The following is a 20,500-nucleotide window of genomic DNA, read 5'->3' on the forward strand; positions in this document are numbered from 1 at the left end:
GAAAGCTCTAAGCTTGGGGATGCCCCGGTGGTTCATCCCTGCATATTTCAAGAAGACTCAAGCGTCTAAGCTTGGGGATGCCTTGGGCATCCCCTTCTTCATCGACAACATTATCGAGTTCCTCTCTTGAAACTATATTTTTATTCCATCACATCTTATGTACTTTACTTGGAGTGTCTGTATGTTTCTTGTTTTTGTTTTTGTTTGAATAAATTCTTGTGTGGGAGAGAGACACGCTCTGCTGTTGCATATGGACAAATATGTCCTTAGGCTGTACTCACAATGTTCATGGCGAAGTTTCTTCTTCGTTAAATTGTTATATGGTTGGAATTGGAAAATGCTACATGTAGTAAATTGCTATAATGTCTTGAATAATGTGATACTTGGCAATTGTTGTGCTCATGTTTAAGCTCTTGCATCATATACTTTGCACCTATTAATGAAGAAATACATAGAGCATGCTAAAATTTGGTTTGCATAATTGGTTTCTCTAAAGTCTAGATAATTTCTAGTATTGAGTTTGAACAACAAGGAAGACGGTGTAGAGTCTTATAATGTTTTCAATATGTCTTTTATGTGAGTTTTGCTGCACCGGTTCATCCTTGTGTTTGTTTCAAATAGCCTTGCTAGCCTAAACCTTGTATCGAGAGGGAATACTTCTCATGCATCCAAAATACTTGAGCCAACCACTATGCCATTTGTGTCCACCATACCTACCTACTACATGGTATTTCTCCGCCATTCCAAAGTAAATTGCTTGAGTGCTACCTTTAAATTTCCATTCTTCACCTTTACAATATATAGCTCATGGGAGAAATAGCTTAAAAACTATTGTGGTAATGAATATGTACTTATGCACTTTATCTCTTATTAAGTTTCTCGTTGTGCGATAACCATGTTCACTGGGGACGCCATCAACTACTCTTTGTTGAATATCATGTGAGTTGCTATGCATGTTCGTCTTGTCTGAAGTAAGGGCGATCTACCACCTTATGGTTAGAGCATGCATATTGTTAGATAAGAACATTGGGCCGCTAACTAAAGCCATGATCCATGGTGGAAGTTTCAGTTTTGGACAATATCCTCAATCTCATATGAGAAAATTAATTGTTGTTACATGCTTATGCATAAAAGAGGAGTCCATTATCTGTTGTCTATGTTGTCCCGGTATGGATGTCTAAGTTGAGAATAATCAATAGCGAGAAATCCGATGCGAGCTTTCTCCTTAGACCTTTGTATAGGCGGCATAGAGGTACCCCTTTGTGACACTTGGTTAAAACATGTGCATTGCGATGATCCCGGTAGTCCAAGCTAATTAGGACAAGGTGCGGGCACTATTAGTATACTATGCATGAGGCTTGCAACTTGTAAGATATAATTTACATGATACATATGCTTTATTACTACCGTTGACAAAATTGTTTCTTGTTTTCAAAATCAAAGCTCTAGCACAAATATAGCAATCGATGCTTTCCTCTTTGAAGGACCATTCTTTTACTTTTATTGTTGAGTCAGTTCACCTATTTCTCTCCACCTCAAGAAGCAAACACTTGTGTGAACTGTGCGTTGAATCCTACATACTTGCATATTGCACTTGTTATATTACTCTATGTTGACAATATCCATGAGATATACATGTTACAAGTTGAAAGCAACCGCTGAAACTTCATCTTCCTTTGTGTTGCTTCAATGCCTTTACTATGAATTATTGCTTTATGAGTTAACTCTTATGCAAGACTTATTGATGCTTGTCTTGAAGTACTATTCATGAAAAGTCTTTGCTTTATGATTCACTTGTTTACTCATGTCATTTACATTGTATTGATCGCTGCATTCATTACATATGCTTACATTAGTATGATCAAGGTTATGATGGCATGTCACTCCAGAAATTATCTTTGTTTATCGTTTACCTGCTCGGGATGAGCAGGAACTAAGCTTGGGGATGCTGATACGTCTCCGACGTATCGATAATTTCTTATGTTCCATGCCACATTATTGATGATATCTACATGTTTTATGCACACTTTATGTCATATTCGTGCATTTTCTGGAACTAACCTATTAACAAGATGCCGAAGTGCCAGTTGTTGTTTTCTGCTGTTTTTGGTTTTAGAAATCCTAGTAAGGAAATATTCTCGGAATTGGACGAAATCAACGCCCAGGGTCCTATTTTGCCACGAAGCTTCCAGAAGCCCTGGCCGCGCCGACCTATGGTGTGGGCCCCTCGTGACGCCCCTCGACCTGCCCTTCCGCCTACAAATAGCCTTCGTCGCGAAACCCCCAGTACCGAGAGCCACGATACGGAAAACCTTCCAGAGACGCCGCCGCCGCCAATCCCATCTCGGGGGATTCGGGAGATCGCCTCCGGCACCCTGCCGGAGAGGGGAATCATCTCCCGGAGGACTCTACGCCGCCATGGTCGCCTCCGGAGTGATGTGTGAGTAGTCTACCCCTGGACTATGGGTCCATAGCAGTAGCTAGATGGTTGTCTTCTCCCCATTATGCTTAATTGTCGGGTCTTGTGAGCTGCCGAACATGATCAAGATCATCTATCTGTAATTCTATATATTGTGTTTGTTGGGATCCGATGAATAGAGAATACTTGTTATGTTGATTATCAATTTATATCTATGTGTTGTCTATGATCTTGCATGCTCTCCGTTACTAGTAGATGCTCTGGCCAAGTAGATGCTTGTAACTCCAAGAGGGAGTATTTATGCTCGATAGTGGGTTCATGTCTCCGTGAATGCGGGAAGTGACAAATCTCTAAGATTATGGATGTGCTGTTGCCACTAGGGATAAAACATTGGTGCTATGTTCGAGGATGTAGTTACTCGATTACATTACGCGCAATACTTAATGCAATTGTCCGTTGTTAGCAACTTAATACTGGAGGGGGTTCGGATGATAACCTGAAGGTGGACTTTTTAGGCATAGATGCATGCTGGATAGCGGTCTATGTACTTTGTCGTAATGCCCGATTAAATCTCACTATACTCATCATAATATGTATGTGCATGGTCATGCCCTCTTTATTTGTCAATTGCCCAACTGTAATTTGTTCACCCAACATGCTGCTTATCTTATGGGAGAGACACCTCTAGTGAACTGTGGACCCCGGTCCAATTCGCTTTACTGAAATACAATCTACTGCAACTGTTCTACTGTTTTCTGCAAACAATCATCATCCACACTATACATCTAATCCTTTGTTACAGCAAGCCGGTGAGATTGACAACCTCGCTGTTTCGTTGGGGCAAAGTACTTGGTTTGTGTTGTGCAGGTTCCACGTTGGCGCCGGAATCCATGGTGTTGCGCCGCACTACATCTCGCCGCCATCAACCTTCAACGTGCTTCTTGGCTCCTACTAGTTCGATAAACCTTGGTTTCATACTGAGGGAAAACTTGCCGCTGTACGCATCACACCTTCCTCTTGGGGTTCCCAACGGACGCGTGCTGTACGCGTATCAAGGGGAACCTCGGGCCAGGTTGGGCTATGCTGGGCCCGTGCTTGTTGGGCTGCTGGTGGGCTCCTGCGGCCAGGTAAGCTAGGTAAGTCATTTTCTCTCTTTTTCTTTTATGTTTTCAATTTTCTATTTTGTATTTCTTTCCAATTTGAATCTGATTTGAATTCCTATTTTATATGCAGGTTTCTGATTGTGTTAAATTTGATTAAGTTGTAGAACAATGATTATTACACCATTCCTTCTATTTAGAAAACGTGTTTTATTTTTGAGTATATTCCATATTTTTAGGCTTATTCAAAATATCAACTAATCATGAATTTAGGTCCTCATTTGGATTTCATACCACTTTTGTGAATCAATTTATTTGGATTAATAGAGTTGATACTTTGAACTCAAAGTATTTTAAAGGTGGTATTAAGACTTGGTTTCAATTTAGGGAATTGGTCACTTGCACATGATTTTATGTGAGCACCAATGTATTAGGGTTTTATAGTTTCTATCATAACCCCTCTTATTAAAGTTAATACTATCATTATATTTGAAAGTATCTAAGTAGGTATTGTTTCCATCATGGTTGATCTTGGTTACCAAGATAAATAGTTGATCACTACACATATGGTTTTAACCATATAATGTAGCACAAGGTTTTTCTTATGTTCAAGAATTGAAGCATAAGATTTATTTGATGTGCAAATCTAGGGTTCCAATGCTATTTACCTAATGACACATGGGTTGAATCTTAATTGTGGTTTAGGTTTTATTTGTGATCACCCAAGTGATACACAAACTAGGGTTGAGATTTAATTCTAGGTTGTAGAGATGAGATGACACCATATTGCATGTGCTAGGGTTTAATCTCCCCTAACCATGATAAGGTGGTTGCTTACTTAGCATTTTATGTTCTCCTCTAGTTACTAAGATATTGAGAATTAGTTTTATCTTCTACCAATTGGCTTCTATTATTAACCTCAATTTATCATTTAAGTAACTACATTGGTTATAGTTCTTTTTATAGTTAACTTTGGTCATATGGATATATGGTTTCTCACCATATAAAGTATAGAGTTTAACTCTAAGGTTTTATTAGGTTCTTTAATACATGAATGAATGAAAAATAGATGGGGTAGGATTCTACTTATGATCACCAAGTGGTTCACAAGTTAAGGTTGGGATATAAGCCTAGGGTTGCTTACTAGTTACCTCCCTATAATTTCATGTGGTGAATGATATCTACTTATCTTATTAGGACTTAACTTATCCTTACATACCTCAAGAGCATGATCATGGATTAGGCATGATCCACTTGTTCTTAATATCCTTACCTCAAGTTCTTAGGGTTTATGATCATTACTCAATTTATAATGATCAAGGTTTGGCTTCCTAAGGATCTCTCATTAAATAGATTTCTCACTTCCATGATCAAGCATTGTCTTGATCAACTAAGGTATAGTACTTCTAATTTACCTTCTTGAATGGGACTACTATGGTTGTCTCTAAATTTTATATCCCAGGAGAATGCCTGAGATATTATGTTAGGGTTCTACTTGATCAAGGATGATATAATCATCTGGTATATGGATAGTTCTCTCCCTCACATTCAAGTGTTGCCTCAACTACTTAAGTGTAACACCATAGCTTGGGCTCTCTTATAAAGGAATGGTTTATTCTAGGGTTTATGGTGTATTCACAATATCTCAATAGGTATCAAGTCTAAAACTCCACTTGGGTATCTTGGTTGAATTAATCTCCTCCTTACTTTATCAATTCATAGATATGGTATTATTCCATGTGGTATTAGGTTATCTCACCACTCCAAGGGAAAATGGTTTACAACCTAATACTTGAGTTCAAAGGTTGTCCGTTATTCTTAAATAGGTAAAGCTTGGGTTGATATGAATGTTCTCTCTCATTTGGGAAGGACTTCAATGCTAACCTAAGGTTATTCTCCAAAGATAATGATGTGGTCACCAATATCCATGGTTAACATAAATGGGTTCTCTCTCTAGGAAATGTCTTGAATAATATCCTAGGGTTCCTCTTAAAGATGATGATTTAAATACTTGGATGTATATCCAAGGTTTAGCTCAAGGTTTGTTATTGCTTCTCTAATAATTGTTATAGAACTCTCACCTATCTAGGTTTGATGTATAATAATCTGGAATAGAGAAGGATATATACTTCTAGAGTTGATCTCCTTTTCATGTTTCCAAGAACAAAATAGAATGAATATCCTAAGGTTTTATGATAAGAACATGGATTAGTTGGAGACATGTAGAAGATAAGTCAAGAATGGTTTCTCCATTTATTGTTACTTGATTTCCAATTAAATGGATGTTCATATGTTGTGGCAAGGAATATCATGTTGTGATCTTTAATAAGATCAAGTAGTTGCTCCTTGATTAATAAGTTCTTGTGTTGATTTTAATTCCATTTGATCTAATCCCTTAGATCAAATTATCTCTACCCAAAACAAGGTTTTAGCGAAGTCACATTGAGGTTTAGAGCGCTTGACTTGATGAGCTACTCCAATTCCACCAAGGTCAAGTGAAACTTCAGTTACTATGACTGTTTTACTTTAAAACGCGAAAATTCCCCAGATTTTCTATGCATGAATGCAATGCACACATCTGTTTCCTCTATTTTTGTAACCCCAATACCTGGGATATTACAGTCTCTACCCCTTAAACTAAACTTCGTCCTCGAAGTTTGATCTCTCTCACGTTTCAGAGTGTGGATTTGACTTGTATAGACTACATCTTTTCTCGAACTACGTATTGATTTTACCGGATATCATTGAATATATCCCTTGTCCAGATTCTTCCTGGAATCCATTAATATCTGTCTTTGAACACAGTGGCTTCTTACTTCAATTCCATGATTCCTTCCAATACTATAATCATGTTTCCTTTCTTCTTGAACATTCTATGATTTGGTCTTCTTCTTGTGCTGACAGTCTTAACTGGAGACTCATTAGGTAACATACTCCTAATTGGTAAATAGGTCTTTGTTTTCCCTTGCTACCAAAACTGCAATAATGGCCCTTAGTAAGGTACTCACCATAGAAATGGTCTTAATGGTTTACTTTCCCTAAGTATAGATTAGACTCATTTAGTCCATCCAATCATGGTTTATATTTGATACCTATAACTATTTTGGGTTATTTAGGTTCCATGAAAGGAATCATTCTATTAGTCTTTGGTATTGGTATATTCAATCTTCTTCGGTCTTTGGCCTTTTTGAGCTGTATTTGGTCTATGGTATTTCCTTCATCAAACTTCATTAACCTTAGTTTACTTGAGCTATCGTACTTCTGAGTAAATATTTCTCACTTTCTTAAGTTATAGTCCAATTCTTACTTCCTCGAGGTATGAACCTCGACTTCTGGTCTGACATCCTTGTGAAAGTAGTGTTCGATAATCTTATAAAAATAAGATCGAACTTCCTCTCATTCCAACCTTCTTCTTCTATCTTGCTCAAAATATTGAGTTATTGTACATTCAACTCAATCTTTACTCTACCCCTTAGAGTTTTCTTATGGTCTTCAACTCCTTTTCTTCCAACCATTGGACTTATGGTTAGAATATTGGTCTGGGTCTAACTTATGGTTTATAATTTTCTAAAAGTCTCACGAAGAATGTTTGTGGTGTATCCACTCAATTGTGGACATCCGATGTGAATCCTTCGACTAATGATTATAGATCTAGCTATTTGGCTGACAAGATTTTATTTGTTCTCAACCTTTTGTTACCAATAATTTAATGGTGGACTATTTGTAATACCAATTGTGGCTATTTGTTATCTAAAAATGTACCCTATTATAGGTTTTGATCAACTGGACGAGACATCTTCTACTCTATCTCGCAATATTGATCCTATACCAATTGTGGTCTTCTGATATCAACTATGGTCTTCTTATATCTGCTATGGTTTCATAGGTTATCTTCCTTCCTCCAGGGTTTATTTTGCAAGAAAGTCACTAGCTGACACTATGAATATAGTATCCTAAGTGATTTCCTATGCATTCCCTCTTCCATAATGATTACGGTTCTACTTCTACTTCTCCATAGTCATCATATTTCTTACCTTCATGCTTCTTATGTACAAAAGTACTCCTATGTTGAGGCAAAGCATGAATTTTTATTGATACTTTCTTCAGAGTATTGTGGTTGCTTCCCACAACTTTGCTCATTTTTCTGATGAACCTTCATCTTGTCTTCGGAATCTTCAGAATTCGTCACTTCCTCACACGAATACCATTACCCTCTAGATCTATAGCATTAAGTAAGAACTTGATATTGCAACATGCATTTGCATATCAAAGTCAAACTTCATGTATGGATCTAGTCAAACAATGAAAATCCAATAAAATCCAAGAAGATTCAGCTTTGTGTTTATAATATACACCATCATAAGCCTGAATAAAATTGTTGAGTATGACATCTCTAAACATCAGGCTCTGATGTGTAGTATATAACACCACATAAGATAGGTTTATATCGTGATACTTACCACGAATATAGGGGATCCTACTGTTTGTCTCAACCTTTACCTTAATTGCACATTTGCAATGAGATAAACTTGAAACAAAGTGGTCTAGGATAGCTAAGGTTAACCTAATTTTCTTTGGAAGTACTACTTAACTTTCATTTTGTTGAGGACTATTTCACTTGATATGTCTAGGTTCTAACATTGCTACTCTAAACACATAACTATGGGAAGATAGCTCCTATACTTCCAAGTGTTTCTACCATAAGACTATGGTCATGATGTGCTTGACACACTTCCCATGGTTTTGAAACACAAATCTTGCACTATTATTGAACACCTGTCTTCGTATTGTACTCATCTTAATTATTTATGATGTTCTAGTCCATCACATAACGATTCTCAGGTGAATCATATATGATTAACAATTCTACCTTGTAAATAAGCATATATTATTCCTATCCCTCTTCCTTCTTTTCCATGATTGACTCATCATGGTCTATACTACCTCATATAACTTATATTTTTCACTTACTATCAGTTGTTGCATAAGTTTGGATAATTTACTTACCCATTACTTGTATTGGTTTACACCTTCTAATAGGATATTTTTCTTATACACATATCTTCATTACTTGATATCACTCCTATTACAGGTCTGGATAACTCTTACTTAACTATAACAAGTGTTGGTACACATCTTCCAATAGGATATCTTCCTTATGGTTGTATCCTCTCTTTGGACTACCATGTATTGTATACCAACTGTGATCTACTCATCTATTGTTTTAATACTTCAGAGTACTATATGTTTGGGATTAGCTGACTAACTTTACTTTATCTTGGTAAATTAGGTAAGAAATGTTGACTCAAGTGTGTCAGGATTATTCTCAAGTGAATATCCATCTCAAGTCATAAGAACTATTTGGTTTAACATAGTTGACTTAGCTAATACCACTACCTATAGACACTACCAAACCTATAGGTCTCCTTTAAAGGGTTTTAATCCTAGAGTCAAAGCATTTGCTCTGATATCAACTGTGGTGACCCGACATACCACTGCATGGTGTAGTATGCAAGTCTGATATAACACCAATGAAACATTGTTCCACTAGTATTATATCGCTCAGAGTGGTACAACAGAAACATATGCGGGTCCAAGGCATGTCTATAGAATTACAACATTTACTCTGTTACATAAGATCATCACGGCCTCCTACTTTACAATGAGGTAAAACTGCAAATAAACTCCAGAAGAACGACTCGTAGTCTAGTCTTATCAGAACTCTATTTGTAGAGTATTTAACTAGCTATAGAGGCTATGAATAGATTCTAGCTAAATAGGAGCTAGGTTTAGGAAACTAGTTTCTTTCTATTTCTAAGCTAAATTTTATACTTGTTGGATGTGTTGTTTGACTCTTCTGACAGGTTCCTGCCCCTTGAAGTAGTTGTTGACTCCTCGGTCTTCGAGTTGCACTGTAGATCCTCTATTGTGGCCTTCATATCTAAGCAGGGGATTTAAGAGTGGGATGAGTACGAGCGTACTCAACAAGTTCATTATAGGAAAGAGTTGTTTAATGCACTAGCTACGGTATTAGACCAGAAAGTCTAATACCAATGCAGGTTTTCATAACCATTTCTTTAAAAGGTTGCTTTTATTCAGAAGAACTATGTCCGTCAACCTTCACCGGTTTACTAGAACTTCATGGAGCTCCTTTCCGGCAGAGTTCGCAGTTCCAAATCCCGGAACAGGGAGTGACAGGTCACGGTTCATTACACTCTGCAGAGGTGTGTTGCTTTACCCATAAGAGATCTTAACCTTGGTGCCAATCGAGCCGCGTGCTCGTCCACACTTCCTTTGGTGTGAGGCCCGGTATAAGGTCATAGCCAATCATATTCCTCCGCTACCTCGCACACCTCACGGTGCAAGCGGGACGCTCTGCGGGGGCCGCTGGTGCGCCGCAGATGACCGCACTTTTATGTTGTGTGCCGCGTATGAGCCACGTGTCTACGGAGCGTTTTTGCGGCGCCGTGCATACGCCGCGTATGCCGCGCATTGGCTGCGTCGCGCAGCCAGCGTGCGCTAGCTAGGCTAGCTCGTTTTTCATCCTGATCGCTAGCTAGCACCCTGATCGCTAGCTAGCTCGGATGAAAAAAAAAACGTCAGCTCTCTTTATACACTAAAGATCAATTAGTTTAGCAGTAATACTTCGTCACAACACAATATTAATATTTCTGAATAATTTGTCTGAACAATCCTATCCAGAAGCTTCCTTATTTCTTCAAGATCAACATCACAATAGCAGATGAACATGAAAATTGCTTCTTCATCTTGACTGAAAATAAGACAATCTTGTGCATTCAAACATGGAAAGGCAACATTACAGTACCCTGAATTCAAACATCCAGAGTTGCTTCTTCATCTTGACTGAAAATAAAGCGATCTTGTGCATTCAAACATGGAAAGTTGCCATTGTCAACTCAAATGCAAAAAGAGTCAACTCTCATACTGCATTACAACAGAACAATAGAAACCAGTGGCTGATAATGTGTAGTAACTCCCAGACTTACTCGCCATCCAGCTGTTGTTGCTCCCTTCAGGTCGTCGCTGAAGAAGCACATTCAGCCTGAAAGAAAATTCAGGTTAGATAGTTTCCTTTCTCAGCGCCAATGTTTAAAATCACAAAAAAACAAGTGTACATCTAGTTCCTGGTAGCACATTTAGTTAACTAAAATATAGTTCGTGCTAGTACATATAGCTCTGGTTGCCAATACAGGCCCTAAGGACAGAGAGGGAATAGAGATAGAGCAACTCAAGGTACCTGGTATAATGCAAGGGAAGCTTCAAACAAATTCCTACTCATTCTTCCTAGCGTCTGAAAGTGTAACAGTAATTTTATTAGCCACAAGAAAATATTACATGAGCCAAAGGAAAAGGGCAAAAATACATACCAGCTGCCTTAAACCAATCCTGTAGACATATCAAAGACTCAACGGTAGTGGGCGCAAGGCTGCTCCTATAATCGCTGATGACACGTCCTCCGGTGCTAAAAGCCGACTCAGAAGGCACAGTTAAGGCAGGGATAGCCAATACGTCACGGGCAATTTTAGAGAGCACGGGATATATCTCAGATTTTGTTTTCCACCAATTTTTTTTGATAAAGGGAATATATTAATATCAAAAGATACCAATTACACCCAGCCTCTGCAACAACGCACCACCCTAATGGCACTACGGATGCACATAGCCAAAAAATGAAAAGAAAACTAAGAAACAAAAGTCCCGCTACAGCATCTCGGGCCTAACAACAGCAATACATCCACCGCCAAGACAACACCTGAAATACAGACTCTCCAAAAACGACGCCTTCAAGAAGGGAACAATGCTCTAACACTGTCATCACCCGATCAACGATCTTAGGTTTTCACCCTGAAGATAGTCCTCGCTCTCAAAACAATGCCTCCAACAAGGTCATTGCCAGGAACAACCAGTTAAGGCCAGACCTTGGATCTTCACCCTAAAAGGTAGGACTCTGAACTTCACCTGTGTTCCCGCCCCCACTTTCATACCGCTGCTGTGAAGCCCGGAACACCAAGCCAGTTCCATCTCACCACCAAGATCCGACCACCATTGCTCTTCCACCAATCTTGACTTTCATGACCTTCTCCGCCAGCACCATGGAAAGAAAACAAGCTCCATGATATTAACAGCCAGCAGAGCTTCGAAGCGCTCCCTCTGAAACCAAACGGTCAGATAAAAAACATGGGTGCGCTCGACCAATGTAGCATATCAACCTTCTCCTTTCGAGGTGTCAACTGTTCTTTCAAATATTGATCTAGCTCATTGCTTGATTGCTGTCTTTTGGACTTCATGTACTGATCCCACTCTGCTAGTGGATCATTATCATCTTCCGCTTCCTGAGTACCACTCTCTCTGTGACTCAACCTCTTTATTGTACTCATTGAAGAGCTTCTGCATGTTATCCTTCACTTCACCCATCCATGTTTCCGCCTCCTTTTCACTTCCAAAGTCACTCAACAGAAACTCAAGGAAGTCGTACTTGTACCTTGGATCAAGAATAATAGGAATGCAAGCGGACATGTATGTCTCCTCGCCAATATTGGTTGAACTTGGTTTGCATCTCGTTCAACCATCCTTGCAATGGTTGTGTCCTGAAATGTTGCTTCATTCTTCTCAATTTTTCTGTTCAGAATTGACCCTTCTTTATTCAACAAATTCTTGATGGTCCACAACTGGTAGAAGTAAAGATGAGAGGTTGGGTACTTTGTGCCTGAAAGGGTTTCTGTTGCCGTGTAGAAGACCTCCAACACCTTCATTACAGCTTCAGCCAAGTCCCATTCCGAGTTCAAAGGAGCAAACGTGTACTCCTTATCTTGATTTTCTAGGGAAAGGAATGCACTCCGAAGAGGTAAAGCAGCTTGAAGCATCAAGAATGTTGAATTCCAGCGGCTTGCCACATCAGGAGAAGGAGTTTTCGTAGGCAGACCTTCTTGTATGATTATTGCATCAAACTTTTCAATTCTTGATTGCGAGCTTCCCACATATTTCACACTCTCTCTAATGTTATTGATAATATTCTTTATAACTCTAAGACCATCTTGGACAATTAAATTGAGAACATGTGTAGCACAGCGAAAATGAAGCAACTTCCCTTCTAAAACTAGAAAACCTTTTTTCTTCAAATTTGTCCTCAATGAGTTCACCATTGCCGTGTTTACTGCTGCATTGTCCAATGTAAAGCTAAACAGCTTGTCTTCTAAGCTCCAGTCATGAAGGGTGTTTAGAACTGAGTTGAGCATGTTCACAGAGTTGTGTGGTGTCTCTAGCATAACAAACCTTATAATATATTTGTGAAGCTTCCAATCATCGGTAACAAAATGACAAGTCAAGCACAGGTATCCCAATTTCTGGTTTGAGGTCCACATATCTCCTGTGAGAGATACGCGATAGGAAGCATTTTCGAATAACTCTTTCATTAAATCTCCATGATACTTGAATGAATCTAGACAATCATTCTTTATTGTTGTCCTAGAGATATTCTCAAACCATGGATTCAAGGAGGCTGTGAATTCTCTAAAGGCTGTGTATTCAACTAAAGAAAAAGGCATTTCATTCATGACAACCAGCCTGAGCAACTTTCTTCTTGCCAACTTAGGATTGTACTTCCAATTGGGCGCAATCTCATCAGGACGACCCATCTTAGCAATCATGTCATTCATAGAAGTTTTAGCTTCGCATACCTTTAAATGTCTTTTCATGTGGCTGGTTCCAGTGTCTCTACTAGCCGCAAATATTTGATGACAATGAATGCATTTGCCTTGCACAAGCTTCCCATCCTTATATATTGGTTCAGCTTCTCTCCATATGTCCGATACCAATTTGCGGGGCTTTCATTTTGATGCTACACGAATGAGAAAAAGATTAGGTAGCCCAACAAGAGTAAACAAAAACCAAATGAGTAATACATGTATACATGGTCCAGGAGAAATATCATACCATGTGAATTGGCCGCTGCTGTATCAGGAGAAAGATCATGAAGAGAAGGGGAACCTATTTGAGAACAACTTGGTGGTTGTGGTGTCTTCGGTGAACCTGCCATTTTTGCCCTTTTCGCTGCTGCAGACCTGACAAGGAAATTAACCCCCGGTGAACTCGTCAATTTTGGAGATCGTAGTCCCGCACTGGCTGGCTTGGTATTTCTGCCACGGTAATCTGGACGCTGCTTGTCCTGAGACTTAACCACCTTCTGGCACTTCTCCTGAGAAACAAAGGTAATGAAATTAGTATATACTGTAATAAAACTCTAGTATATACTGTAAATTAGCTATCATAGCATGACTTTCATAGCGGAACAACCAATATCTGTTTTCCCTACTTAGGCTGATGTTAGAATTCATGAACAGATTTACATTTAATTCGTCATTCTGTTTACAGAAAAGGGGTTTGTGAGGGAGGACTTGGAGTGCAGTCATCACAGTGGTGTACCTAAATTATCTATAAGGAAAATGAATTGTTATATCTTTGTCCATAAAGGGTAATCTCTCTGTTTGGATTTGTGATGTTACAGGTGCACTGACGATTGAAACACTCTGCAGCCTGTCATTTTTAAGTCTTCCAACAGTGTGCGGTTGTTGGAATTACTTCAATCTGAACAAATGCAGTTTGGATTCATAAACCATTTTACAAGTGCATGGCAATCGGCAGGATTGGTAGTAGTTACCTTGATGAGGGAGCTACCATTGAGCTTCTTGCGCTGATTTTGCTTCGTGTTCTTGCACTGCGTCCCCTTCCCGCCGTCGTCCGTGGCCGCCGACCCTTGGCCGCCGACCCTCCCCACGCCACCAACGAACTCTTGTCCGCTGCTGCCCATCTTGAGACCACCGTCGCCGTCCGTGGCCGCCGACCCTCCCCATGCCACCAACGAACTCTTGGCCGCTGCTGCCCGTCGCCGGCTGCTGCCCGTCGCCGGCCCTGGGGGCTGTTGAATCGACGCAACCGAGCAGGGAGGGACAGGGAGGGGTCGAGGGGAGCACTGGAGGTGGAAATGGAGAGGCCTCCGGAGCGGGAGGAGGAAGGGCAGCCATGGCGGTTGGCGGCGCTCCGCTCGGGCATCCCCTATGGACTACGGTCTCCGTCTCCGTCGCCTACTGACTCGTCTCCGTGACCTAATGCGGCACTACGCGGCAAACGCGGGCCGGCCCGTAGAAGCCGTTTTTTTCCTACGTAACCGTGGACTCCCGCATAGCTATTGAAGTGGGCCTATATCAGCGGCGCCGCAGATGGCCCGTTCCCGCTTGCACCGTGACGCACACCCACCCTTTGTTGCATACCCCGACCCTGGGTCCTCGCCGGTCCCGTGATACCAATTAAGGATGGACCCCGGCCACGACAACAGTTCTGGGCTCTTACCATATACTCCTTCGCCGGTAGCTGCAAACCATCATAGACCGCAATACCGTGGGGAACTTTTGGCTTCCCCAGCCTACCGCTTGCTCTTCGGGCGACAAGTGTACTACGGACAAAGCCGTGGGGAACTTTAGGCTTCCCCAGCCTACCGCTTGCCCCTGACAGATGACAAGTGTCTATGGTAAAGCGCGTCCGTTGATGTACAAGAGGTGGAAATACGATTGACTATTCCGTCCCATTCCGCATCTTATGGTTAACACGGGTATTACGGCACAAGAATCACTCGGACGACATTTGTTGTTTAATCCTAGATGGATATAAACCCTTGCAATGGAACCTCCACCATATCAACACAATCCATGGTTCCATTGCCCACCACTTAGTCATATTCATAGTTATGAAAATAGTGGTTTTGCTTTTTATGCAATAGTGATAAACATAGTACTTTGCAAGTAATTTGGTATAAATACTCAAACGACATGAGCAAGTGATGAACTTGCCTTTCTTGACTGCAAGATTATGGAGGCAAGGTCTTCGATACGTAATAACTCCAAATTCTGAAATAGCATCATCGTCCGGTAAGGACAATGTTTAAAAGATTGGCAAGGATGCAATAATGCATAAGTATGAGATGCAATCGTTCTAAACGTGACCTAACCCCGAAGATTTAGGATTTGTGAGTTATAATAGTTAGTTCAAAGTGTGTTGTACTTTTAGAGTGATTCACATACAAGGTTCTTATTCAGGTGTGATTACTTGGTATCATGAACATGTAGATAATAAAGCACAGTAATCAATTGAGCACACAAAGAATGTAATTAACATAATATTAACATGTAAAGAACAGTTGTCAGTTTTAGTACTATATGGCATGGTTAATGATTGATTATCATATACTTTAAAAGAATAACTTTTGAAGAACATGTTCTTTGATAAAGAACAAGTATGATAATTAGGTTGGGTTTTCTATGGTTGACTATGGTTTCATGTAGTTGCTGGAGTAAGTATTAGATGGATCCCAACAAAGTTGGATTCATCAACACCTAGGGCTTGTAAGGTTAAGATAAGCCTAGGCATCCTAAGCAATTCATTATACATGGTTGTTGTCAAGGTTGGTTTATCTTGCTAGTGATAGCTGGATAAGGTTTATAGGTCCTTATAAGAAGGGTTGATGATGATTCCTTATTTTCTCCAAAAGAATAACTTTCGAAGAACATACTTCTTAAGTAATAAGAAGTATATCAATTAGGGTTGAGGTGGTCTAGGTTTTACTGTTGGTTCTATTAAGTGAGGAATAATTGGCTCCTAAATAGGATGGTTGATAAGTATCCAATACTAGTAGGTTTTAGTGGAGTATGGAATGTAAGGTAATCATCAATCATGGTTACTATTAAGGTTCATCACAATGGTGTGATGCTAATCATGGATAGTTAAGGATGGTGGTCTTGGGAATAGGAACTAGGGTTTTACACTTGGTTGATCCTACTAGATCAACAAGTTTTATTTAGATGAGGACATAACATAGCAATTAACTAGTGATAGGGTTCTTACATTTTATGTGGTCATGGTAATTATTTAGTTGCTATTATTGTGCTAAGTTTAAATAAAGTATCATGATCACATATTCTAACCTTGGTTTTAGGTTAGAACAATTTAGGGTTCCTATTGACTAATGGAGCTAGGGTATGGTGCATAATTGAATTAGGGTTTTAGGGTTCCACATGAAATTATGTGGTTATCGCTTTTTTTATAATGGAACTAGGTCTTCCTAATTACCCTATAATTTTTGGATTAGTAACTTCATTAATAAACTTGAAGTTATAATAACTTTGAAATAAAAATGATATTGGATTTGGTATTTTTATTAATTTTCAAGAATTAATAATTAAGATATTTGTTAATTATGGTTTAATTCCCTTTAATAAGGAATTAATAAAGTAGTAATTAAAGAAAATAGTTTTAATGTTTTATTTCTTTTACTTATTGGTTTTTATTTATTTTAGGAAGTTTTCCAAATTATTTAATTTTTTTTGAATTCAGAATTAAAGAAAAGGCTTAATTAATAAGTATTAAATAATTGAATTTGGATTACAAATAAAAATTTCATTTTATATTTTTATGGGATAGAGTTTATTTTTAGGATCATTTTGATATCACATTTGGTATTTTTCAGAATTGAATTTGATTTATTTCTGTAATGTTGCAGCAATTTGTGAAATTTGAATTTAAGCAGAAAACTACTAAGCCTACCCAGACTAGAGTGACCCACAGACACAGACAGGTGGGCCAGTGGTCCACGTCGGTTTTGACCAAGTCAAAATCGAGGACGTGGCCATGAGCACGGTGGCCGGCGGGCAGACATCGCCGGCGACGTCGATTCCGGCCATGCGCGGATGGGCAACTGGTTCCATTCGAACCAGCGCACCACGAGGAGCCAAGAGGTGGCGGCGCCGCTCCGGTAAGGTCACCGGAGCTTGGTCAACGGCGAGGTACCGCGGCGGTGTTCCCAGGTGATCAAATGCTGCGACTATCCCGATGCCTAACGAGCATGTCGAGCACATGAGGAGGAAGAGGAGCTCACCCTGAGCATGCAGGGCTTGATGGCGAGGCAAGGGGAGGTCTGGTTCGCCGGAATTTGCAGTTGCCGGTGTCGGAGAAGATGAGGTCGACGGCGGTGCTCCGGACGGCTTTGGCGTGATTCCTTGTGTGGGTTGAGCAAGAAGAGCACGGCGGTAATGATGGTGACCACGGCTTGGCCAGGGGCGGTCTCCACCGGCGGCGCTTGAAGTCACCGGTGCGGCCCGGTGTTGAGAGGAAATCGAGCGGAGGAAGAAGAAATCGAGGGCCAGGGCTCATCGTGGGGCTTAAATACGGCGGTGAGATGTGCCTCGTCACGATGCCGAGCCAGGGGAGGTCGCCAGCGAGAGGAGAAGGCGGGCACGCCGTCGTGCTGTCGTCCATGCGGAGAGAAAGGATGAGGACGAGCTCCTCCAGCTATTTTTGGACGAAGGGGTACCTCGGGCCAGGTTGGGCTGTGCTCGGGCCCGTGCTTGTTGGGCTGCCGGTGGGCTCTCGCGGCCAGGTAAGCTAGGTAAGTCATTTTCTCTCTTTTTCTTTTCTGTTTTCAATTTTCTATTTTGTATTTCTTTCCAATTTGAATCTGATTTGAATTCCTATTTTATTTGCAGGTTTCTGATTGTGTTAAATTTGATTAAGTTGTAGAACAATGATTATTACACCATTCCTTCTATTTAGAACAAGTGTTTTATTTTTGAGTATATTCCATATTTTTAGGCTTATTCGAAATATCAATTAATCATGAATTTAGGTCCTCATTTGGATTTCATACCACTTTTGTGAATCAATTTATTTGGATTAATAGAGTTGATACTTTGAACTCAAAGTATTTTAAAGGTGGTATTAAGACTTGGTTTCAATTTAGGGAATTGGTCACTTGCACATGATTTTATGTGAGCACCAATGTATTAGGGTTTTATAGTTTCTATCATAACCCCTCTTATTAAGGTTAATACTATCATTATATTTGAAAGTATCTAAGTAGGTATTGTTTCCATCATGGTTGATCTTGGTTACCAAGATAAATAGTTGATCACTACACATATGGTTTTAACCATATAATGTAGCACAAGGTTTTTCTTATGTTCAAGAATTGAAGCATAAGATTTATTTGATGTGCAAATCTAGGGTTCCAATGCTATTTACCTAATGACACATGGGTTGAATCTTAATTGTGGTTTAGGTTTTATTTGTGATCACCCAAGTGATATACAAACTAGGGTTGAGATTTAATTCTAGGTTGTAGAGATGAGATGACACCATATTGCATGTGCTAGGGTTTAATCTCCCCTAACCATGATAAGGTGGTTGCTTACTTAACATTTTATGTTCTCCTCTAGTTACTAAGATATTGAGAAGTAGTTTTATCTTCTACCAATTGGCTTCTATTATTAACCTCAATTTATTATTTAAGTAACTACATTGGTTATAGTTCTTTTTATAGTTAACTTTGGTCATATGGATATATGGTTTCTCACCATATAAATTATAGAGTTGAACTCTAAGGTTTTATTAGGTTCTTTAATAAATGAATGAATGAAAAATAGATGGGGTAGGATTCTACTTATGATCACCAAGTGGTTCACAAGTTAAGGTTGGGATATAAGCCTAGGGTTGCTTACTAGTTACCTCCCTATAATTTCATGTGGTGAATGATATCTACTTATCTTATTAGGACTTAACTTATCCTTACATACCTCAAGAGCATGATCATGGATTAGGCATGATCCACTTGTTCTTAATATCCTTACCTCAAGTTCTTAGGGTTTATGATCATTACTCAATTTATAATGATCAAGGTTTGGCTTCCTAAGGATCTCTCATTAAATAGATTTCTCACTTCCATGATCAAGCATTGTCTTGATCAACTAAGGTATAGTACTTCTAATTTACCTTCTTGAATGGGACTACTATGGTTGCCTCTAAATTTTATATCCCAGGAGAATGCCTGAGATATTATGTTAGGGTTCTACTTGATCAAGGATGATATAATCATCTGGTATATGGATAGTTCTCTCCCTCACATTCAAGTGTTGCCTCAACTACTTAAGTGTAACACCATAGCTTGGGCTCTCTTATAAAGGAATGGTTTATTCTAGGGTTTATGGTGTATTCACAATATCTCAATAGGTATCAAGTCTAAAACTCCACTTGGGTATCTTGGTTGAATTAATCTCCTCCTTACTTTATCAATTCATAGATACGGTATTATTCCAGGTGGTATTAGGTTATCTCACCACTCCAAGGGAAAATGGTTTACAACCTAATACTTGAGTTCAAAGGTTGTCCTTTATTCTTAAATAGGTAAAGCCTGGGTTGATATGAATGTTCTCTCTCATTTGGGAAGGACTTCAATGCTAACCTAAGGTTTTTCTCCAAAGATAATGATGTGGTCACCAATATCCATGGTTAACATAAATGGGTTCTCTCTCTAGGAAATGTCTTGAATAATATCCTAGGGTTCCTCTTAAAGATGATGATTTAAATACTTGGATGTATATCCAAGGTTTAGCTCAAGGTTTGTTATTGCTTCTCTAATAATTATTATAGAACTCTCACCTCTCTAGGTTTGATGTATAATAATCTGGAATAGACAAGGATATATACTTCTAGAGTTGATCTCCTTTTCATGTTTCCAAGAACAAAATAGAATGAATATCCTAAGGTTTTATGATAAGAACATGGATTAGTTGGAGACATGGAGAAGATAAGTCAAGAATGGTTTCTCCATTTATTGTTACTTGATTTCCAATTAAATGGATGTTCATATGTTGTGGCAAGGAATATCATGTTGTGATCTTTAATAAGATCAAGTAGTTGCTCCTTGATTAATAAGTTCTTGTGTTGATTTTAATTCCATTTGATCTAATCCCTTAGATCAAATTATCTCTACCCAAAACAAGGTTTTAGCAAAGTCACATTGAGGTTTATAGCGCTTGACTTGATGAGCTACTCCAATTCCACAAGGGTCAAGTGAAACTTCGATATCATGGATTGTTTTACTTTAAAGCGCGAAAATTCCCTGCATTTTCTATGCATG

General features: G+C 39.3%; 1 protein-coding gene across 1 annotated transcript; it reads right to left on the reverse strand.

Annotated features, from left to right (window-relative positions):
* Positions 1 to 11,859: 11,859 nt before the first annotated feature.
* Positions 11,860 to 14,353, reverse strand: LOC124690221. The gene is made up of 4 exons (XM_047223636.1): positions 14,198 to 14,353; positions 13,474 to 13,735; positions 12,241 to 12,358; positions 11,860 to 12,022 (listed from the first exon to the last, which is right to left on the reverse strand). Exons 1-4 carry the CDS (start codon positions 14,345 to 14,347, stop codon positions 11,860 to 11,862), a joined length of 693 nt encoding a protein of 230 aa, XP_047079592.1. The 5' UTR covers positions 14,348 to 14,353.
* Between the last annotated feature and the right edge of the window lie 6,147 nt (positions 14,354 to 20,500).

The sequence above is a fragment of the Lolium rigidum genome, chromosome 2 (assembly GCF_022539505.1).
Source record: "Lolium rigidum isolate FL_2022 chromosome 2, APGP_CSIRO_Lrig_0.1, whole genome shotgun sequence".
NCBI lineage: Eukaryota > Viridiplantae > Streptophyta > Magnoliopsida > Poales > Poaceae > Lolium > Lolium rigidum.

What these genes read in the sequence shown, in the direction of transcription:
- LOC124690221 (XM_047223636.1), bottom strand. Translation starts at nt 14,347, where the DNA reads ATGGGCAGCAGCGGACAAGAGTTCGTTGGTGGCGTGGGGAGGGTCGGC. An exon ending in AGCAGCGGCCAATTCACATG is followed by an intron (nt 12,359 to 13,473) that starts GTATGATATTTC and finishes TCCTTTCCCTAG; the next exon opens with AAAATCAAGATAAGGAGTAC. An exon ending in GAAACCCTTTCAGGCACAAA is followed by an intron (nt 12,023 to 12,240) that starts GTACCCAACCTC and finishes TCTTGATCCAAG; the next exon opens with GTACAAGTACGACTTCCTTG.